This window comes from Rutidosis leptorrhynchoides, chromosome 7, assembly GCF_046630445.1.
Source record: "Rutidosis leptorrhynchoides isolate AG116_Rl617_1_P2 chromosome 7, CSIRO_AGI_Rlap_v1, whole genome shotgun sequence".
Taxonomy (NCBI): Eukaryota; Viridiplantae; Streptophyta; class Magnoliopsida; order Asterales; family Asteraceae; genus Rutidosis; species Rutidosis leptorrhynchoides.
The window spans coordinates 145,678,044-145,702,572 of record NC_092339.1 but is presented as its reverse complement, the minus strand read 5'-3'; the positions used below and the strand labels follow the sequence as shown (position 1 = coordinate 145,702,572).

The 24,529-nt window shown below is 35.0% G+C and overlaps 2 protein-coding genes across 2 annotated transcripts; both read right to left on the bottom strand.

Moving 5' to 3' along the window:
• Positions 1-5,224: 5,224 nt before the first annotated feature.
• On the bottom strand, positions 5,225-8,749 carry LOC139858795 (uncharacterized). Its single transcript, XM_071847635.1, has 5 exons — positions 7,801-8,749; positions 7,616-7,684; positions 7,077-7,285; positions 6,094-6,317; positions 5,225-5,980 (listed from the first exon to the last, which is right to left on the bottom strand). The coding sequence occupies exons 1-5, from the start codon at positions 8,747-8,749 to the stop codon at positions 5,320-5,322; spliced, it is 2,112 nt and encodes a 703-aa protein (XP_071703736.1). The 3' UTR covers positions 5,225-5,319.
• Positions 8,750-9,554: 805 nt separating this feature from the next.
• LOC139859669 (uncharacterized) lies at positions 9,555-15,854 on the bottom strand. Its single transcript, XM_071848450.1, has 3 exons — positions 15,770-15,854; positions 15,301-15,720; positions 9,555-9,655 (listed from the first exon to the last, which is right to left on the bottom strand). The coding sequence occupies exons 1-3, from the start codon at positions 15,852-15,854 to the stop codon at positions 9,555-9,557; spliced, it is 606 nt and encodes a 201-aa protein (XP_071704551.1).
• Between the last annotated feature and the right edge of the window lie 8,675 nt (positions 15,855-24,529).

The following is a 24,529-nucleotide window of genomic DNA, read 5'->3' as shown; positions in this document are numbered from 1 at the left end:
TGCCTAGTATGTAAAACGTAAAATGCGCATGTATTCTCAGTTCCCAAAATAGTTAAAGTAAAAAAGGGATGCTATAACTCACAGTGTAAAGTAGTAGTAAAGTTGGTTCGGGAAAGTAAGCAAGTATGTAGGTCCGAAAAGTCCTCAACCTAAGTCAAAAGTACTAAGTCAGTAAATCGTTCCCAAAGGTTTAAATGTATGTAAATTAGGTCTTAAGTATCATCATCATTCATCATTTAACAAAAGTGTAAAGTAAATTTCAAGTAAGGACTAGGGTTTGAAACAAAGGCTGACTTCGTTCAGTCTCCACGACCTCTATACAAACTGAAATGAGGTGAGACCAGTGGTCATGGCTCCGTATATGAGTCCCCTAGGTACTGACCAATTTACAGAACCAAACTCGTCTTTTTTTGACCGTGGTGACGGTTTAAGTGCGAGTAGGTCAGAAATTTCAGCACAACGTTAATAGGACATAGTGACATTCGGAGGGCCATAGATCCTAAACCGTAACTCGGATTAAGACTAGTCTTAAACGAAAAATCATCTACATGAACTGATCAAACTTAAAATCAAATTTACAATAGCCTAGGTGGTCTGATCAGTTACAGAAACAGTAGCTAAAGGTGTTCTGGTGGGTTCTTGGTGCTTGATGCTCATCACGGTTCTCATCCTTGATGCTTGTAGCTTCAAGTGTACAACTCGTTGATGGGTTTGTATCATCTTTACCAAGTTTTGACCATCATAACACTAGTGTGTGTCTAAGATATGTAGCACAACTCACTTAAGAGTTGTATGTAGTTTGATGAACCAAAGTTACATCAAGATCTTAGATCCGACACATGCATGAGTTCTACTAGTAATACAAAGCTACAAACTTGAAAGTAAACTAAATAATCAAGATCTTAAGTTGTAGAACTTAGATCTTAGTTAGATCTTAAAGATCCTAGACTAGAAAGTCTAGATCTAGTGTTCTTAAGTTAGATCCTAAGTTACAAAACTTGGATCTACACTTTAATGAAACCATAAGTTATGAAACTTAGATTTTCAACTTGAAAAATGTATGTAAGCTTGTAAGCTCTTGTTTACAACAAAATTAGAAGACCATAAGTTATATAAACTTAGATCTATCAAAAGTATATGAAGTTATAACTAGAAAGTTATACTTCCATGTTCTTGAACTTACAAAGTTAACTTTGGTTTCAAGAAATATGAGATCAAGATTAACTAGTAATACTTGACCATGCTTACAACAATCACAACTTTAAAGTACATGAAATGAAGAAATAAATTAATGTTACAAGTATTATGTTCATATTGCTTCATACTTGAGAAGATTCAAACCAAAGTTTAGATCTTAAGAATTCAAGTCTACAAAACATGAACATAAAGAAGATCATCAAGTTTATGAACTCTAGATCTTGAAAACACTTAAGTGTAGAACCACAAACTAACAAGTTTTAGGTTCTTGTTCTTGGTTCTTCATCAAACAAGAGATGGAAGTAACCAAGATCCATGAAGATTCAAACTAGGAAGTTTGATCTTGAATAACAACCACCAAACAATCAAGTAATTAAACAAGAAATCATGATGATGATGGCTATATGTTACGGTTTTTAGAACAAGAAAAGAGGAAGAAAATGTGTTGTTACTTACTAAGTTTTGAGAGAGAAATGAGAGAAAAGTAAGTGCAAGTAAGTGTGTGAGAAAATGAAATGGAAACTAGTGCATAAGTAACAAAGTAAAAAAAAATGAACTCTCGCTCCCTTGCACAAGAAGCCGACGGTTTGGAGGCTCAAGAAGGAAGGTCAAAACTCAATTTTTGTGTATGGGATTATGGTGTATGCTTGGAAGGGTAATAAAGTTAAATGTATAGAAAAGGATGCATGCATGCTTGAGACAACTTTGTCTCCAAATTAACTTAATAAATCTTGTTTAACATTAATGAAATACTAGCAAAATACATGGGCTTACAAGTCCAATAAGAGTGTAGGGTGGGCTTACTAGTTCATGAAATAAAAGTCCAAGCCCAAGTACAAGTAGGTATGCAATTTAAATAAATAAAGCCCAAGTAATTAACTACTAACCTTAGTTAATTAAAAATGATTAATAATAAATAATCATGAATGTAAATAATATTCAAAAATATTATTTGTGAAAAGTACGCGTGTCACAAAAACAAGTCGGGGCATGGAAATTCAAATACGGTAACGAGTAAATGCATATAAATACATTTACTAAAGCGCAAGTATTAATAATAAATATTAATAAATAAACGTTGGAAAATTCCGGGTCGTTACAATCTACAAAGGTTTCATTCGCTTTCGTCATTAAATAAGGATGATCGGAGAATTACTGACCTCTTATGAACGGCCGAAAATATATGACGTCTGATCGGAATTGATTTGAGCAGCGTGTTGGAGACGATTTCGCAGAAAAGGTAGACATGAGGGTTTTTTGCGTGTATTTATAGGCAAACGTGGGGTGGCAAATTCATCAGGGGCGTACACGTGTTTCAATCTAACGGTTCACCCATGAATCATCATTGGGTGCCGTTCCCAACCAGAGGCGAGTGGCTCACGCGCGCTGTGTAACTGTTGCTTTATGTCTTGTCAGCCGAACAGGATTCTGAGACACTGTCAGGCATTTAATGACCTCGAGCCGCGTGCGGGAAATTTAATGCTGGCCGTTTTCTTGTTTTTCTTTTTTGCTTAATAGTTTGATATCATATGTCTTGCGTCATATAACATCAAACTGGGGGGACATAATGATACCGCGACCCACATGCGCATGCTATACGTGTGCGGACAATCGCTAGTGTGCGTATGCGTATACTTTATATGCGGTATGCGGTATGCAGCATGCGGTGGCGTATCGAATACCTTTGTTCTCGGCATGGCGGTTACTTGGCCATCAAGTATGAATATCTTTTCCATAATTATATCCGAGATTCGGGGAGTTTGTTATGGAAAAGATCATCATTATCTTGGACGATTCTAGAATTAGGGTTTTCCTATATATACCCTAGTCGTCTTCACAAAATACATCATCACAACCTATAACACGTAATAACAATCATCGACTCTCGACTTCTAAGGTTTACAGGTTAGTTCTTCGTAAACTGGCACCTACAACCTTATCTGGGGCCTTCTGATCAACGAGCGTTATCGAAGGTGGACTTAATCACTTAGCCACCCCGCCGACATCATCATGTCGACCAGGGTTATTCACGGTAGCCGGACCGGAGAGCTAAGTTCTAAGATCCTTAAACCCCCCCTTATACGTACTGAGCTTGTATATTGATCCTATGGAAAATATATGCATGATCAATTTTGCATTCATTCAAACATACGGAAAACACACAGATTTTCTCAATACGTGATTTTGGATTTCTTTTTGCCTGGAAACAAAATCGTTCTAGTCTTATCCCAATTAGGATCCGTGTAAACCCGAGGCTTGTGAGGGGCAAAATACTTAATGGGGAAAGTGTTTCACGCTTCAGGAACCATTCCAAATTATCTGTTTTCATATTCGTTTTCTTACATATACGACTATATATAAGTAGTAAGAATAAAAACATCAAACTGCATGAGTACAACGATTAAAACACTAAAACAACAAGTAAATTCAATTATTTACTTAAATGCAAAATGTAATATCATGGGTTAATCATGTTAGAAAATTGAATCTGGTTTGATAATCACGGATTTATATCGTGTAATTACTTTCAGAATTAAGTTTTTTGACCCTACAAGCCTCGAGTATCACGAAATTCTAATTGAGATAAGACAAGAACGAAATTTACGTCCATGCAAGAATATACAAATCCAAAGTGTATGAGAGAATATTTATTTTTATGTTCTTATGAAAGCAAATTCCAATTCTCATATATAAAAGAAGTGAAAATGTGCAATAAAATGACACAGCCTTTTGTTGAAAAGATGCAACCTTTCAACGGAAAGGTGCAATTTTTCATTCACACCTTTTTAGAAATTGACTGTAATTTAACCAGGTTAAAACCGCGATTTTCATAACATTATCAAATATCCCAAACGGCGTAAACTCCACACTCTCCAAACTCTCCATTGAATATACTTCAATAACCATTTGCTTTCGAGTAATCCTGATAAACCAAAATGATTGTGATAACACTAAAATTGCCAACAGATTATCCATTGATATCATTCCAACGAGATCCTCTTAACATAACTCATTGTTTGAACCTCGTTAAGGATGTTCGATGGATTCCAATTCTTGTTTCTATTGTTGCTCCTCAACTTCTAATTGAGATAGCAACACACTTATTTTGAAGCCTCATATGCTCTTCCCGAATTTTGAGAAGGATGAGAATAGTGATACGTCAAATACACTTCAAAAATAATTTCCATATATCCATCACTTCATTACAAATAATATACCTACGAATGTTGCTGCCACACGAAAATTTCAACCTTTTGTGAGATTGAAGCGTTCCGAAAGGTTTCAAAAGTTGGGTTGCTGACCACGAGTCCTTTACCATCGATAATGCTTGCGTGTTGTCTAGTTGAAAAATAAAATCTTTTTCAAGGCCCCATCTCCATTTATCCGACGAGCTAGTGTTAATTCGAACAAATGCAACCAAACTGCTCAAGTCTTCCGGTTCTTTTGTAATTTGACCACGTGGTAGTCTAATCCAAGCCCATGACCCCGTACAATCCCCTCTAATCTTTTTTTTCAAAGGCAAACTCACACACTCAATAAAAATTTTACACAAACATATACAAACATGTTCACTCCTTTTACACAAACATATACAAACATGTTCACTCTTGGACTTGAACCCACAACTTCTTAGTTGGAGGTGTTCAATCGATACCGCTATGCAAACGACACTTTGATTCTTGTATCGATATCAGGGTGTCAACTGTTATTTTGAGATGATTTAAAACACGGATATGCTACCTGAAAAGGGCGATTACATTTACTCATACATACGCAGTCTAACGTTTTACCCTAAGACCGTATTTGAGCATTTCAGTTACCTCAATTACTAAGTTATTGTAACTTATCTCAAGGAGTTATCTTGAGATGATTTAACAATCTTATAATCTTATAATCATGATCAAAAGTAACATTACTACCTTACTAACTTCTAAATTACTTATAATTAAAAAAAGAAGTTATTGGTATCAATACTAAAACCTGGCTTACAATTCTAACTTGCAATATGAAATGTGATAATATTTGTTCAAAACACCAAACACAAGATCACTATTGCTTCACAAAACACACCGAATACTAGCTAATTTTCACAAATACTTGAGGGTTTAAATCAGTAAAATCTCATATACTATAAGCTCTTGATGGCCTGTAATTCGAATACTTATATCGAGCAGCTTCACCGTTTTGCTTGATGTCTTCAAACATCTTCAAAGAAGCCTCAGAAAACTTGGTCAACCCATCAAGAACTGCAGTCAAACTCGACTGCACAGCCTGCAGATTCATCGGTCTAACATCATCATCATCATCATCATTCTTTTTGTCTTCTTCACCTTTATTATCCTCTTCATTCAAAGGTGTCTGGTTTTGGTTAAACTCGTTGACTGAATGCTGATGAAGATGAGATAAAAACGCTTTAATGGCGTCACTCAGTTGTTGAGCTGGCAATCTTTGGATCCCTTCTGACCAATCACGACATATAACGAATATAGGTGGTCCCACGGATCTTTTAGGAGAAGTAGGTCGTCTTCTTCGTTCTTTTGGTTGAATGATGCAGATCTGGAGCCAACTGTTGATAGATCCTACGTATGATGTTTGACTGTTGACCATGTTTGCAAAGCTTAAACCGAAACATTCGATCTCGTTTTGAAGTTCATCGATAATCTGCTTCTTTGTTTCGTCTTGATGAGTTTTGGATTTTTGTTTCTTTAAATGGTAAGCTAATGACATGGTTATATACTGTGCGTGATGGCACTCGAGCATCGCCTTCCACATCCTGTTCAATCTGCATCGAAAGTTTGAACAAGAAAAATTCAAATAATTATAACTATAATTTTAACTAATAATTTGTTATATATAAGATAAATTGTTAGTGTAGTAAAGGAAAATGATTTTTACCCCTGAATGAGTTCTAGGAGTTGCGGTTGCAACTCTTCGTCCCTCATTTTTTCGATCCTTTTTGATATGGAATCAACAGTATGAAGAGCAACAATGATTCTTGAATGAAGATCTTTAACGACAGCTCGAGTTTTATCAATGACATGAGTTTTGAGATCCTTTGCAAATTGGTGTCTAAGCTTGTCACACTTTCTGTCATACACTTTTCTGATGGATTCACTTGCCTGCACAATCCAAAAATAAAAGTAAAATAAAAAATGGTATCAAATTTCTTCATTCTAGAGTAAATGTGCAGTCGTACAACGAGGAGCTTAACAATGCTAAAAAGTCGATTAAAGTCGGGTCTGAGTCGGAAAAAGTCGGGTCTGAATCGGTCAAAGTTAGGTAAAAAAATTTATATTTTTTAAATTTATTTTTTGTACCATAAATCTATGTTTGAAATATTTATGGTTGATACATTTATGTTGATATATTTATAAAATTTATTTGTTACCAATATGACTAAAGTCAACGTTGGTCAACTCCCTACTCGTCCCTCCAAGGTCCCGACCGACTCATCTCCAACTCACTACTTTTACAACCTTGCACTAGCCACATAAAAAATATTTATTGTTGTATAAGGTGTTTCTAGAGGCAAGTACTTCACTAATAAAGAAATGGGTCAAATTGGGTGAAGTGTTGAATGGGTCAGACACTATGAAAACCATACTAAATGTATTTAAATGCAAATAACCTACCAAATCATCAATGATACAAACATGTATATTATTATTATAACAATATAACTTTAATTCTTTCAAACATGTGTGAACTAGTTTTAAACACAAGATAAATAATACAAGTCTTATTGTGAATTTCAGCTTAAGAATTGAGAGCATCTGCTCACCTACAAAGTTCATAACTAATTTTGCAGATCTCAAATGTCAAATGCATCTCTAAAACAAAATATATGTAAAAATAAAAGAATGACATTAAGTTACTACCTTCACTTCATCATAAAGCTTTCGTTCCCATGCATAAAGTCTATCTAGAGTCGAAGAATGGCTTCCAGCAATCATACAAAACTCTTCTATAAAATCACTTCCACTATCATCATTATCGTCTTTCGATGGTGCTAAAGGGTTACGTGAAGACGATGAACGTGATGATGTTGATCGCTTCCATTTAATCACTTTTGGCTCATGCTGATGTTCTTTAAATGATAACACAAAACACAAACTATAAGTTGATAAAGGAAACCAAGGTAATTGGCAACAATAAATCAGGGCATTCAGATTTATCCGTACACCACCAACATTATTATGTACACCACTAAAACTATTTTAGAGGATTGTACAGTACAACATTATAATTTATAATACATGTTAGTGGTGTATGATAATCTTAATGGTGTACAGATCAACACCCGTTTTATAATTACGTGATAAAATAGGTTCCACAGGAACAATAACAAAAAGCATTTCCGACGATTATACGGATATAATTGTACATAACAACAGACACAACAAGCTACAATACTTACCATCTGAAACCAGTTCACTTTTTCCTTTGCAACAATTCACGCACACCAAATTTGTTGCGGTCGAGCTACCTACATTGATCAATCACAAGTTTTTATCTAAAGTAACATTAAAAAAATAAATAAATAAATAAATCAAAGCAAACCAAATTAAATTCAAAATGAGAGCCAAACAGCATCATACACACCTTTAGCCTCAGAATACCCAACTCGAATCTTATCTGCCTCCAACATTCTAGAAACTTCTTTTCCACATTCGGATGCTCGAAAAAACCGACTCTCGATTTCTTTAATACTCGAAACAAAATCTTTAGCCCTATGTGTAATATACTCACAAGGATCCTCCATCTCTCCTTCAGTCAAACAACTATCCTTATTCGATTCGGTTTGCGAATTTCGCGGAATCAAAGCACCAGCAGCAGCAGCAGCTGAATCACCTCCATTATCAAATTCAACCATTTTCGAACCAACCAATTTCGCATCCTCATTCTTATTCTGATCCTTTTTCGAATCCTCAGGAGGAGTCACAAATCCTTCATATAGATCAGAATCTTTAACACTAAACTCTTTATGCACACTCATATCACTGAAATTCACATGAAACCCATCATGACCCACAAATCGAAAACTCTCGTTTTCACCTGTAGGATCAAAATAATCCCACGAAGATGTCGATTCAGGCGGAGGTGGAGGCGGTGGCGGCATTGTAAAGGACATAGATTCAACATCATCTACATAAACCCTAGTATTGCTAATTTCAATCTTAGATGGATTAAGACTAACAGTAACTGCATTACTCCCACTAGACCTCATATAACTTAAATTCGAAACCGGAGGCTGATTGGGACTAACACCGCCGCCGTCACCGGAACCACCTAGGTGCGGCGGAGACGGCGATGGGTGTAAAGATTGTGTTGGGGTTTTGCTAATTTCAGTTGGTAAAGATGAATCTAATATTACTTCACTTTCTGCAAATTTAAGCAGGGAGATTCCTATATTACGAAGTGATTGAACATAAGCAAGATGAGCAGCTGCAAAATCATACCTTGAATCAATTGCCTTTTTGATGAATTTCTTTCTTTCTTTGCATAAACGCAATGCTTCACATTGATCTGTTTTTGAATTTGTTATACCCATTCTTGAAATGCAGGTCGATTTAACACAAAAGGTTCAAACTTTGTTTAGGAATTCAACAGAAAACAGAGGATTAAAGCAAACCCAGATGATAAAATCAACAAATTAGAAGAAAGTAGAAGAAATTAGTTATTTTTTGTTTATTGCCAAATAACCCTTTTGAGTGGTGAAATGAGTTGGGTTTTGAAGAATAACAGGAAATGTGCATTTTTTTAGTGAAGTAGCTGAGTGAAAAAAGTTGAAGAGGTCAGAAGGGAAGATGAAGGCATTGAATGTCTGATGATGAGACTTTTTTTCTTTTTTTTTCTTTTTTTCTTTTTTGGTTTTAGGGCAAGAAATGAGGTTTAGTGATTATGGGTCAATTTGATAATGATGAAAAAGGGACCGTTAAAGAAAAAGGTAAGAATATGCAAATGGTGGATGCGCCGGACAAAAAGGCTTTGGGTCTCTAACCCATCTAATATTATACTCTAGCATATACTCCATATTTGTTTATTACTGTATAACATTCTTTTTAAGCCTCAATAAAAACAATTTAAGAAAAGGCATAAAATTTTTATATACGTACAAGTATACATTCCACAAGGTTGAATAAACCACTACAACACAATGGGATTCAGCACCAAAATATACACTATACTGAAAAAACATGGAAGCTAAATAAAGAACATATTAGCAGTACAGCTACACAAGTATGAGCCCATCACGGAGGGTAAGGGTTAAATAATGACATTGGGTCGTTAATCCAATGAGCCCATTCGAAGAATAATTTTTTGGCCCTACATTTTATCCACTCGAACCCGCGAATCTAAATTTCTTGGAGTATCGCATCACTACACATAACCTTTTTAGCAAATACTTTCGCGTTTTTATTCTTCCATATGTAATAGGCGGTGATCCACGATATACCTTGTTAAAATGCAATGCAAATTTGGTATTATAAAATAATATGGAATTTGTAGATGTATATAAGTAAAATATCTAGATATTAATATGTATAAGAAAATATCTAGATATTAGAAAATAAAAGAAAAATCTAGAAAAGAAAAATATAGATATTTGTATAGAAATATCTAGATATTTATCCATGAAAATATCTAGTTTCTAGAATGTTCCATGGGGTAGTATAAATATGGGTGATGAGTAGTTCATTTGTGTAAGGAGTGAGTAAGTGAAGTGTGAAGTAGAGAAGAAGTAAGAAGTGAAGAAGAGTTAGAAGTAGAAGTTGTGAAGAAGTAAGAGTGTGAGTTAAGTCCATAATATTGTAATTGTTTCTTTGTATTAATAAAAGTGTTCTTTGTTAAGTTTCCCGGTTAAGCCTTAGTTCGTGTTTGAGTTCTTAGTGCACTTGTGTTATTTTATTATATGGTCGGCTCTGCCGCCTAAGTGATACATGGTCGGTTATACCGCCTAAATGATATATGGTCGACACTGTCACCTAAGTACTATTGTGCACTAAGAATTCATAAAATTAAAGGCTAATCAACGTCAAAGTGTTGGTGTAGTGAGTCTAGTATAGTCTAGATTCTCCATAGTGGGTGTGTTGGGCTCGTCGAAGCTTCCAACAATTGGTATCAGAGCGGGTCGTTCGGGACCATTGCTAGTGGAGGTACTCATCGGTAAACGTTGGACGTTTACATCGACTTGTTTTCACCAAGGCTCTAAGGGAGATTCTGTCGGAGCACATTTAGGAACTGTGAAAGTTCATCGGTCAGGGACCAAGCTTATTGGACGTTGGACGTTATAATGGCAGATTTTGCAAGTACGAGCAGTGGTATCAAGAGTCTCAATAACCACAACTATGGTTATTGGCGGACTTGTATAGAATCCTACCTACAAGGAGAGGATTTATGGGAAATAGTTGATGGCAGTGACACAACGCCTCCACCAAAAGAAAATGCTGAAGCCTTGAGAAAATGGAACATCAAGGCCGGGAAGGCTTTATTTATATTGAAGACTACAATCGAGGAGGATCTATTGGAGCACATCCGTGACGAGAAAACACCAAAGGCAGCTTGGAAAACTTTTGAAAAATTGTTTTCAAAGAAGAATGAAGCACGCCTCCAGCTCTTGGAAAATGAGCTCGCAGGTATCTCACAAGGAAGTTTGTTTATTTCCCAGTATTTCACCAAGGTGAAATCTATTTGTCGTGAGATATCTCAGCTTGCTCCTGAAGAGAAAGTGAGTGATGCAAGCATGAAGAGAATTATCATCCATGGCTTAAGATCCGAGTATAATGAATTTATAGCCGCTGTGAGAGGATGGCCTACTCAACCATCATTAATAGAGCTGGAGAATCTATTGGCTAATCAAGAGGCATTAGCCAAGCAGATGAATGAAGTAACCATAAAAGACGGAGAAGATGCACTTTTTACCAATAAGAAGAAAGCAACATCTCGAAGACAAGAGGCGATGAAAGAAAGTAAGACATATGGGTGGAAGGGTCACCCAAAAACAAAAGGCAACGCTTCAGGGGGAGCTCAACAAGGAAGAAGAGATCATCGCCAACAATACGGGGAAAATGATAAGAGAAAGAATGGTGAATGCTTCAATTGTGGCAAGAAGGGTCATTTTGCTCGAGATTGTAGATTCCCCAGAAGGCGAACTTTCGAAGGAAATGTGTCCACCAAAAGAGATGAGAAGAAAGAGGTCACATTCGAAGCAACTATTAATGAGGAAACATGGGATGCAGAAGTTGGACTCTCTGTTGAAGCTGACATAGATGATCAAGCTCTTACAACAATTTTAAAGTCAAAAATAAACTACAAAGATGATTGGATCATCGATTCTGGGTACTTAAATCATATGACCAACGATGGGACAAAGCTGCAAGAAATGGAGGATTACAGAGGAAAGAGAGTCGTGTTGACAGCCAACAATTCAAGGTTGTCTATTTCTCACATTGAAAAGACAATAATTCCAAATGAAGGCGACTCTCAAACGCTCCAACTCGAGAAGGTGTATCTTGTCCCTGGCCTAAAGAAGAATTTACTGTCAGTACCACAATTAACAGCAGAAGAGAACTATGTGCTCTTTGGACCAGAAGATGTGTCCGTATTCAAGAGAGTAAAGGTGGTTGGCAATCCAGTTATGCATGGAAGAAGAATAGAATCGGTCTATGTATTATCTGCTGAAACAGCTTATGTGGATAAGACTCGAAAGAATGAGACGGCTGATCTGTGGCATGAACATCTTGGGCATGTGGGATACAATAAGTTAAAGGACATGATGGTGAAACGCATAGTAAATGGGCTTCCTCAAATTGATATCCGAACAGATACAATATGTGATGGATGTCAATTTGGCAAAGCTCACCAATTGCCATTCAAGGAGTCGGCGCATCAGTCCAAGACACCACTAGAGCTCATACACTCAGATGTCTTCGGCCCAGTGAAACAAACATCACTTGGCGGCATGAAGTATATGGTGACATTCATTGATGACTTCTCAAGATATGTGTGGGTTTATTTCATGAATGAGAAGTCGGAGACTTTTTTGAAGTTTAAAGAGTTCAAGAACAAGGTAGAAAGTGAGCTCAATACTAAGACCCGGTGCTTACGCACAGATAATGGAAGAGAATATTTATCGACTGAGTTCAATATGTATCTTGAGAAGCACAAGATCAGAAGACAATTAACTTGCCTCAATACTCCACAGCAGAATGGAGTGGCGGAACGCAAGAATCGCCACCTTGCAGAAACTTGTCGAAGTATGCTTCATGGTAAGAATGTACCAGGTAGATTTTGGGCTGAATGTATGAGGACGGCGTCGTACGTGATTAACAGACTCCCACAAACAAAGTTGGGATATATTTCACCATATGAAAGATTATGGAAGATCAAGCCAACCGTTAACCATATCAAAGTTTTTTGATGTGTATGCTACGTCTTCGTGCCAGATCATTTACGAAGCAAATTTGATAAGAAGGCAATTCGGTGCATTTTTGTCGGTTATGATAAATCAAGAAAAGGATGGAGATGTTGTGATCCAAATACTGGAAAGTGCCATACTTCAAGAAATGTGGTATTTGATGAAGCTTCTTTATGGTGGTCACCTCAAAAGATAGAGCTTCCAGAATCTCATGGATTAGAAGAAGGTCCAGAAGAAAAAGAAGAACCTAAAGAGCAGATATTGGATCCAATAAAAGAAGGAGAAGGGTCGTACTCTAAGGAAAAGAGTCCATGAAAAACTGGTGTACATAAATCTATATCCGAGGAGGTTCGTCCAAGCCAAAAGGAAGTCGAGGAGCATGCACAAGAATTATGGAGGTCAGCAAGGCCGAGACAACCTAATCCAAGGTATGCCAATGCTGCTCATGTGGATGAATCAATACCTATTGAGCCTTCTACTTATGAAGAAGCAGCGCAAAATCGAGAATGGCAGAAAGCGATGGAAGAAGAAATTAATGCACTAAAAGAAAACCAGACATGGAGTTTAGTTCCAAAGCCAAAAGATGTAAAACCAATATTTTGTAAATGGGTTTACAAGGTGAAGACTCGATCAGATGGCTCCATTGAAAGGTATAAAGCTCGACTTGTTGCTAGAGGTTTTTCTCAACAATATGGGCTGGATTATGAAGAAACATTTAGTCCAGTGGCGAAGATCACAACAATTCGAGCTCTACTAGCTTTAGCCGCTAGCAAATCTTGGAAGCTGTGGCAGATGGATGTCAAGAATGCTTTCTTACATGGAGAAATTGACAAAGAAATTTATATGGAGCAACCAAGAGGCTTTGAGAACAAGTTCCATCCTGACCATGTCTGCAAATTAAAGAAAGCACTATACGGCTTGAAGCAGGCACCAAGAGCTTGGTACGGGAAAATTGGTGAGTTCTTGGTACAAAGTGGTTTCACAGTTGCTCCTTCATATTCTAGTTTATTTGTGAAACAAGATCAAGAAAAACTAACCATAGTGCTAGTATATGTGGATAACTTAATCATCACGGGAGATCACTATGAGGAGATTCAAAGAACAAGAGAGAATCTATCTATCAGATTTCATATGAAGGAGCTTGGAGAACTCAAACATTTTCTTGGACTCGAAATAGAGCAAAAAAAAGAGAAGGATTATTTCTGGGACAACAAAAATATGCGCGAGATCTTTTACAAAAGTACGGAATGCTTAATTGCAAACCTATCTCAACCCCAATGAATCCGAATACAAAACTACGAGCAGATGAAGGAAAAAGTCTTCAAGATGTTACCATGTATCGAAAGTTGGTCGGAAGTCTTATTTATCTCACACTAAGCCGGCCAGATATATCTTATGCAGTTGGAGTGGTTAGTCGATACATGAGCAATCCGAAGAAGCCTCACCTTGATGTTGTACGACGCATCTTAAGGTATGTTAAAGGTACTATTAACTTTGGCATTTTATATAAGAGAACAAAAGAATGTCAGGTGACTGGATATTGTGACACCGATTACGCTAGAGATTATGATACACGACGGTCAACAACTGGATACCTGTTTAGTCTTGGATCATGAGTAATATCATGGTGCAGCAAGAGACAACCAACAGTATCCTTGTCAAGCACTGAAGCAGAATATCGATCGGCATCATCAGCAACACAAGAAATTACATGGTTGAAACAACTAATGGAAGATCTTCATCAATCAACAGATTATCAAGTAAATCTTCTTTGCGATAACCTATCAGCTATACGACTAGCAGAGAATCCAGTCTTTCATGCAAGAACAAAACATATAGAAGTGCACTATCATTATGTTCGCGAAAAGGTCCTTGAAGGGAAAATCAAGATGATGCCAACAAAGATAGATGAACAAGTTGCAGATATATTCACCAAGAGCCTAAGTAAACTAAAGTTTGAAAAATTCAGAGAAGCACTTGGAATGATCTGCAAGTCATCAACGGAAGAAAATTTGCATTGAGGGGGAGTGTTAAAATGCAATGCAAATTTGGTATTATAAAATAATATGGAATTTGTAGATGTATATAAGTAAAATATCTAGATATTAATATGTATAAGAAAATATCTAGATATTAGAAAATAAAAGAAAAATCTAGAAAAAAATATAGATATTTGTATAGAAATATCTAGATATTTATCCATGGAAATATCTAGTTTCTAGAATGTTCCATGGGGTAGTATAAATATGGGTGATGAGTAGTTCATTTGTGTAAGGAGTGAGTAAGTGAAGTGTGAAGTAGCGAAGAAGTAAGAAGTGAAGAAGAGTTAGAAGTAGAAGTTGTGAAGAAGTAAGAGTGTGAGTTGAGTCCATAATATTGTAATTGTTTCTTTGTATTAATAAAAGTGTTCTTTGTTAAGTTTCCCGGTTAAGCCTTAGTTCGTGTTTGAGTTCTTAGTGCACTTGTGTTATTTTATTATATGGTCGTCTCTGCCGCCTAAGTGATACATGGTCGGTTATACCGCCTAAATGATATATGGTCGACACTGTCACCTAAGTACTATTGTGCACTAAGAATTCATAAAATTAAAGGCTAATCAACGTCAAAGTGTTGGTGTAGTGAGTCTAGTATAGTCTAGATCCTCTATAGTGGGTGTGTTGGGCTCGTCGAAGCTTCCAACATACCTTCCCATATCTTTTTACATTGTGTATTGGATCTTGGGAGTGAGAGATCTAACAAATCATCAATTGACGAAAAGGAGTTATACGTTAAGTTCCACCATCTTATCACCTTGTTCCATGTTGCCTTGGCTATTTCGCATGAAACCAAACAATGATTGACAGTTTCAGTATCATTTGTGCAGCATGGACATAGCACCGAATCGATGTCTATACACTTTCTATCTAGTTCCACTAACACCGACAATCTTTTCCTTTTCACTCTCCATGCGAACACGTTGATTTTCAGATGAACCAGTCGATTAAACTTTGTTTCTTGAGAATGCGAGTTGCTTACCAGGGAAAGATTATCGATAATGCACCTGATATAGTTAACTTTGTACATCTGATCATTATTTGCAGTCCATAGCCATTTGTCACAAATAACTGAATTCAACGAAATGATTAAGAAGACAACACAATGAATCAAGATCACCTGCCGCCCGTCCAGCAGGAGATCTGATCCAATCCAACTTCCAACACCAAGAGTTCCCATCACGAATTTCCATTTCTGCTACCATTGTAAATTTAGGTGAAGTAAGGTGAAAAAGTCTGTTAAAACGATCTTTTATGTAACGACCCTGGATTTTCCAACTTATATTTATTATTAATACTTGTGTTTTAATAAATGTATTCTTGTACATTTACTTGTTACCGTATTTGACTTTACATGTCCCGGCTTGTCTTTGTGACACCCGTACTTTTCACGAATAATATTTCGAATATTATTTACATTCATAATTAATTATTATTAATTATTTTTAATTAACTAATACAAGTAGTTAATTACTTGGGCTTTGTTTATTTATTTGTTACATACTTACACATGGGCTTTTGTTAATGGATTTGGACTTGGAAGCCCACCCTACTTCTCTTAATGGACTAGTTGTGAGCCCACTATATTACTAGTGACTTATTAAGGCTTAAACTTAGATTAATTAAGTTAATGGGGAGACAAAGTTGTCACAAGCATGCTAGCAAATCTTTCCCATACATTTAACTTTAATCCATTCTAAGCTTACACCATCTCCCCATGCATGAAAGTAGCATTTGACCTTCCCCTTTTGGGACACCCTTGAACCATCAGCCTAAATGGTGAGAAAAGGAGTTCCATTTTCAAATTTCTTTGTTACTTATTTACTAGTTTCTATCTCATTTCACACACAACTTACTTGCACTCTCTTTTCTCTAGTTTTTCTCTCTAGTTTGTAAGTATTACATCTTTTTCTTCCTTCTCTTTTTCCTTTGAAAAACCGAAACATATCATCATCATTTACTAGTTTGATTGTTTGTTGTTGTTAAAGATCAAGTTATCTAACTTGTATCTTCATGTAATCTTGGTTACTTCCATCTTTTGTTTGATGAAGAACCAAGAACAAGAATCTAAACTTGTTAGTTTATGGTTCTACACTTAAATGTTTTAAAGATCTAAAAGTTCATAAGCTTTATAATCATACTTGTGTTCATGTTTTGTAGACTTGAAGTTTATTTCCTTAAGATCCAAACTTTGATTTGAATCTTCTCAAGTATGAAACAAATATGAACATAATACTTGTAACTTTAGTTTATTTTCTTTCTTTTATAAGTACTTTAAAGTTGTAATATTGTTAATTTGGTCAAGTATTACTAGTTAAACTTGATCTCATATTTCTTGAAACTAAAGTTAACTTTATAAGTTCAATAACATGGAAGTATAACTTTCTAGTTATAATTTCACACACTTATGTTGGATCTAAGTTTTTATAGCTTATGGTCTTCTAATTTTGTTGTAAATAAGAGCTTATAAGCTTACATACATTTTACAAGATGAAAATCTAAGTTTCATAACTTATGGTTTCATTAAAGTGAAGATCCAAGTTCTATAACTTAGGATCTAACTTAAGAACACTAGATCTAGACTTTCTAGTCTAGGATCTTTGAGATCTAGCTAAGATCCAAGTTCTACAACTTAAGATCTTGTTTATTTAGTTTACATTCAAGTTTATAGCTTAATATTACTATTAGAACTCATGTATGTGTCGGATCTAAGATCTTGATGTAACTTTGGTTCATCAACCTTCATACAACTCTTAAGTGAGTTGTGCTACATATCTTAGACTTACATTAGTGTTATGATGGTCAAAACTTGGTTAAGATGATGTAAACACATCAACGAGTTGTACATTTGAAGCTATAAGCATCAAGGATGAGAACCGTGATGAACATCAAGCACCGAGAACCCACCGGAGCACATTACCTACTATTTTCTGGGTCTGATCAGTAACCTGGGCTACCGGAAAAGTTTATTTCCAGCTATTTCGGTTTGAGTAGATGATTTTCTGTTTAGGTCTCGTCTTAATCCGAGTTACGGTCTAGGATTTATGGCCTTCCAAAAGTCACTACGCCGTATTAACGTTGTGTTGAAATTTCTGACCTACTCTCACTTAAACCGTCACCACGGTCAAATGAAGACGAGTTTGGTTCTGGAAATTTTTCGGTCTCTAGGGGACTAATATACGAAGCCATGGCCACTGGTCTCACCTCATTTCAGTTTGTATAGAGGTCGTGGCGACGGAACGAAGTCAGCCTTTATTTCAAACACTATTCTTGATTGAAACTTACTTTACACTTTTTAATTAATGATGAATGATGATGATACTTAAGACCTAATTTACATACTTTTAAACCTTTGGGAACGATTTATTGACTTAGTAACTTTTGATTTAGGTTGAGGACTGATAGTGCTCAAAATGAACATATATTTAGTAGCAATATCCTCCCAATATGTAAATTATTTAGTTGTAATTGTCCTATTTTAAGTTGTAATCATTTATATTAAATAAGTGCGAAGACAAAAGGTGAAAATGACGATTTGAAGACGCAAATGACCAAAAAGCTCAAATGTACAAGATACAATCCAAGTGGTTCAATTTATTGATAAGAAACGTCTAAAAATGACAAAAGTACAAGTTGCGGAACGCAAAGTACAAGATATTAAATTATACGAAAGGACGTTCGGAAATCCGGAATCGGGACATGAGTCTACTCTCAACGCGCGACGCAACGGTGCAAAAATTACAAGTCAACTATGCACATAAATAAAATATAATATTTAAATAATTCTTAAAATTATTTATATATTATATTATTATTTAATTACGTCGACAAGCTAAGATCCAAAAAATTGTGAGCTGAAAAATCAAACTCCACGACTCGCGGAGTTTGAAGGCCAAAAACTCCACGACTCGCGGAACAGCCAGATTCCAAAATGCCTATAAAAGGCCACGAGCTTCTGCAGTTTAAAAAAATATATATATACATAATAATAATAATACTCCGTAGTATAAATAAATAAATAAATAAATATATATATAATATATATAGTATAGGGTAGTTTTATATTAGATTAGTTCGGGTTATGTAAAGGTTATTTTACGAGTTTTAAAGTCGGAGCTCTGTCCGTGTAATACTACGCGATAAATAATCAATGTAAGCTATGTTCTCCTTTTTAAATTGATGTCTCGTAGCTAAGTTATTATTACGCTTATTTAATACCGAAGTAATCATGATGTTGGGCTAAAAATATTAAAATTGGGTAATTGGGCTTTGTACCATAATTGGGGTTTGGATAAAAGAACGACACTTGTGGAAATTAGACTATGGGCTATTAATGGGTTTTATATTAACTAAACAATACCTTGTTAATTTAATATACAAACTTATAATTTGACGTATTTATATATAACCACATACGCTTGACTGGGTACGGTGGGCGGGATATCTATAAATACCAATAATTATTCATTTTACCGGACACGGAACTGGATTAATAGTTAATAGACTTGTTGAAACAGGGGTGAATTACATTCAAGGGTAATTGGTGTAATTGTTAACAAAGTAGTAAAACCTTGGTTTACACGCAGTCGATAACCTGGTGTATTCATTAAACAAAGTATTAAAACCTTGTTACAATTCGAATCCCCAATTAGTTGGAATATTTGACTTCGGGAATAAGAATAATTTGACGAAGGCTTTCGCTCTTTATATTTATGACTGATGGACTATTATGGACAAATCCGTATGGACATATTAAATAATCCAGGACAAAGGACAATTAACCCATGGGCATAAAACTAAAATCAACACGTCAAACATCATGATTATGGAAGTTTAAATAAGCATAATTCCTTTATTTTCATATTTAATTGCACTTCTAATTATTGCACTTTTATTTATTGTTATTGTATTTAATTGCACTTTTAATTATCGTACTTTTTAATTATCGCACTTTTATTTATCGAAATTTCATTATCGTTATTTATTTTACGTTTTAAATTAAGTTATATTTATTTTACATTCGGTTTTAACTGTGACTAAAGTTTTAAAATCGACAAACCGGTCATTAAACGATAAAAACCCCCTTTTATATATTATTAATATAATATATTTTGTACAAATATAATTGTTTAAAAATATAGTGTGCAATAAGCCCGCTCCCTGTGGAACGAACCGGACTTACTAAAAACTACACTACTGTACGATTAGGTACACTGCCTATAGTGTTGTAGCAAGGTTTAGGTATATCCCATTTATAAATAAATAATTAAAACTTGTGTAATTTGTAACGTATTTCGTAGTAAAATATAGTACTATCACGTACCCCCACGCTACCACATCAAGTTTTTGGCGCCGCTGCCAGGGACTCGGCGAAACGCTATATTTTTAATTTATTTTTCTATAAATATATTTATATACCATTTTGAAAAAATAATATAAAATTTAAAAAAAAAAAACGTCTTTCAAACTCCACGACTCGCGGAGTTTGCAGGCTTAAAACTCCACGACTCGCGGAGCCGCCCTGACAGACGCACCCAGAACCCTAATTTGGCATTTATTACGAGTATAATTTAATTATTATTATTAAAACTTAATTAGGTTTATATTTAATATTAATATTTAGTTTTAGTTTTTAAATTAATTTGTATTTTAAATATTAATTAGTATTATTAAATATATATATATAAATTAATACTTTTATAAAATAAATAGGATAAAAATAATATTTTTATAAAAATTATAATTTTTACAACTTTAATTTTATTTTTATATTTTGTATCTTTTTAACCGTTTAATCGTAATATTGTATATTTATCGTTCGTAGCTAGTGTTAAGTTTAGTTTTGTCGTAGCTTATTATTTTTTTTTATAGATTTTTAGGCTTTGCCGTAAAATTCCTTAAGTGCTTTTTCTTTAGACTAAGATTTAGGTGCTTTAGAATTTTGCGACGCCTTTTTAAGTTTTAATACCTAATTAAGTTATTGCCGTTTTGGATATAGAATTCCTTTAAGCTTTAATACCTTTAGGCGTAACTTTTTAGATTTAATTTTTAGACTTTTAAGTTACGACGCGCTATTTTCTTATTTTTATTTTTCGACGTTTTTCGACGCGCATTCTTTTTCTTTATTATTTCTCAACGCTTTAGTTTTTAGGACTTAGAAATTTTCTCTATTTCTTATCTAATATCTCAAACGGAAAGAAAAATTATTTAAGTGGTTAAATTAATGGACGTTGACAATTTTCTGCTTCGTAGTAATAGTTGGATTTTTTAGTGGCTGAGTTGTGAGCTTCCGATTTAAAGGGTTCTGGCTCCCTGCTGCATCTTTTGGCTATTCGAAACGTGGGCAAAAGCAGAAAAGTCTATTAATTGGACAACTTATATAAGTTTTTCTATTTCTATAACTAATAGGATAATTAGTAAATGCACCACATTGTAGCTAAAATTTGGCCATCGCAATAAAATGGAAAATTTTGAAAACAAGGCTATGGAAACTCTTTTTGATATCCAAAATCAATTAAATCAATACTCTCAAACGAGTGTTGAAGACAATTCGATCAGTCAATCTTGGATCACGAATGACGAAACAATAACTGGTTGTGAAATCTGTGGAGATTATCACTCAACATGAGAATGTTATTATTACGTTCCTATGGAAAATTACGCACCCACGGAACCTGAATGGAATGATTATGAAGAATACAATTCAAATTGGGATTATTCCCAAGAATATTTCCAAACTCAACAACCAGTAGACAAGGAAAATTACGTGTCTGAAAATTTATTAGACAATATGAAAATCAAACTCGAAGAACTCAATGCTCAAAATGAACAAATGAGAGAGTTTGTAAACCGGCAAGCTGAAACTCTATCAGACTACACACCTGTTGATCTGAGGAGTATTGTACAAGAAAATCTCATATCATCGAATTTTGATGAATTCGAGAGCTCCGAAATCTCCAACTATCCCGATGATACTTTTTATTCAGTCTTACCAATTTCACAACATAATGACACATTAGCCTCTACCGACGAAATCATCAATCCATCAATGGATGATGAAGAAGAAGTAAGGGTGACAAATTGGTACTCTTGGGAAAACGATAACGTTGAAAATTTTACCCCCGAGGCCAAACTGAACTTCACCATTACACAACCTTCCAACCCAATATTCTCAATAGACGAGTCATCTACCGAAAATGAACTACGAGCTGTAATAGATAATGACACCTCGGATTTCACCCAATTGGGTAATAGAGGTGAAAACTTTGATCCCGAGAATAAACGGAAGGAAATGTTAGGAATTGTCCACCCTATAGAAATATGTATGTCGGTGTATATCGATCCATTTGACCAAGAACCAGAAAAGAGACATATCGATTTACTAAAAGCTACACTTAAAAAAGAATTAAGTAGTGACGATCGGGTGGGTCTAAACTTTAAACCCATTGATATAATATATACCACCCGAGATGTAAATAACTGGCTCACTATTTTAATTCGTGGAACTTATTCTACCGACTTCACATGTCATCAGCTAAGTGTGGGGAAGTCTAACCCCACTTAACGTTAAATTAGGGGTTCGGGTTAGTGCATAACTCGTTAATAAAAATGCATGATTAGGGTAAAATATGCTTTTTCAAATATTAGTAAACAGTTCAGAAAAGCAGCCGTTTTTGAAAAAAAGCATGTGTGATAAAACAAGAAGGAATGAACGATGAGGCGCGCCATCGATCATTCGACGAGCTTTGTAATTACAAACTGGGTATTTTCAATCACTTTTCTACACTAATCACCCTCATGAATTTATAATTAGAGTCTGATTTCATGCAAATGAGGGCATTGCATGATCTCAAGTGTGGAGAAGGGTTACAAATTCTCTCGGGTTTATACTTGGTTTATTTTCTAAATTTTATGAAAATTTGAAAAATTTTCAACTAAATGAATTCAAAATCATGTTTATATATATTTATGAACGGTGAAAACTAGGTGTTAATACTGAAATTATCGTTACCTCGGAAAGGACATAAATTGAGAAACACCCTAAAACGCTTGAATTCATTTAAAATGGAATAAAGGAGAATAAAAAGGCAAAGAAAGAAACTAAGTGTGGGGAGAATGTACCTAGTTATTCAATTAAAAACTATCTAGCACATGTTTCTGTAAAGTTTATTGCAGGTGCTTTTGTTTTGGACTAAATTAACTATTTTACCCGATGAAAGAAAAGAAAAGATGGATCTACATGATGAATCAATTCCATCATTAAAAGGAAGTAAAGTCTTCCGAAAAAGACACGCGCTTCTTGATTTAGGTCAAGAAGTTATCGTCCAGACCAGCTGTAGGTTGATGAAAAATCTTGAAAAGTCATCACTAAAATCAGCAGGAAATCCACGGACCTCAGCATCAAACAGGGTCGCCAAGTGGTCAGACTTATCCTAACCATGAGAAGGATTTATCTCATACAATGGGGGGGCACCGTGCAAATTAGCTTGATAAGACTAATGAATCAGATCCCCAGAAAGGATAATCTCCTTAAAGATTAAAAATCAGCTTTTAAGCCTGATATTACTCAATCCTTGAGATTGACCTTAAAGATTGAGAATTACAAACTCATGGAATTCAATGATATCTAAACTCGAGCTTGAACGAGAAAATATTTTGATCAAAATTAAAACCGATTTGTTTTCTGAAAACCTATTTTCAATGCGTTCATTACCATTGAACGTAAAATCCTAGGAATTCACCTGGAATTCATTAGGTCACCTGAACCAAATCGGGTGTCAACCGTAAGAACAGTGGTTGCATAGCATGGTCGAAGACAGGACCTTGTGCCAGACCGAAAAATCATAGGATGATCTTTACTGTTGCTCCTACAAAGGATAGTAATAGCATCCGACACGTTTATAGACCATAATCAAAAGCAAGTCACGGGACATTGCCTTAACAGTTGCTTGTTCATCGCTTTTCTTTACAACCGGACGGTAGTTTGCCGAAAGGTAATATACGGGACAAGTAAACTGGACGTGTTGCTTTCCTAATACAAGGTTAGCAAGTGGGCGACACAAAACCATAAGTTTTGAGCTAAAATTTTCAAATCTGAAACCCACAAAACTCACAAAAATATTTTGCAACACCGGTGAAGGGTTATTCCGGAAAACTTATCTAGGGTAAAAGCTAGATTAAATTTTCAAAAAGATCAAATGTTTCCTTAAGGATCTACATTTTCATAGTCATGTGGGACTGTAAACCACATCGTTACTATCATTGTTTATACCACCGTATCAAAATCACGGATGTATAAAGTGTGAAGAATAAAGAAGTGATTCGTGTGATTTAATTTCAAGTTCTGTATTGCTTGAGGACAAGCAACGTTCAAGTGTGAGGATATTTGATAGTGCTCCAAATAAACATATATTTAGTAGCAATATCCTCCCAATATGTAAATTATTTAGTTGTAATTGTCATATTTTAAGTTGTAATCGTTTATATTAAATAAGTACGAAGACAAAAGGAGAAAACGACGATTTGAAGACGCAAATAACCAAAAAGGTCAAATGTACAAGATACAATCCAAGTGGTTCAATTTATTGATAAGAAACGTCTAAAAATGACAAAAGTACAAGTTGCGGAACGAAAAGTACAAGATATTAAATTATACGAAAGGACGTTCGAAAATTCGGAACCGGGACATGAGTCTACTCTCAACGCGCGACGCAACGGTGCAAAAATTACAAGTCAACTATGCACATAAATAAAATATAATATTTAAATAACTCTTAAAATTAATTATATATTATATTATTATTTAATTACGTCGACAAGCTAAGATCCAAAAAATTGTGAGCTGAAAAATCAAACTCCACGACTCGCGGAGTTTGAAGGC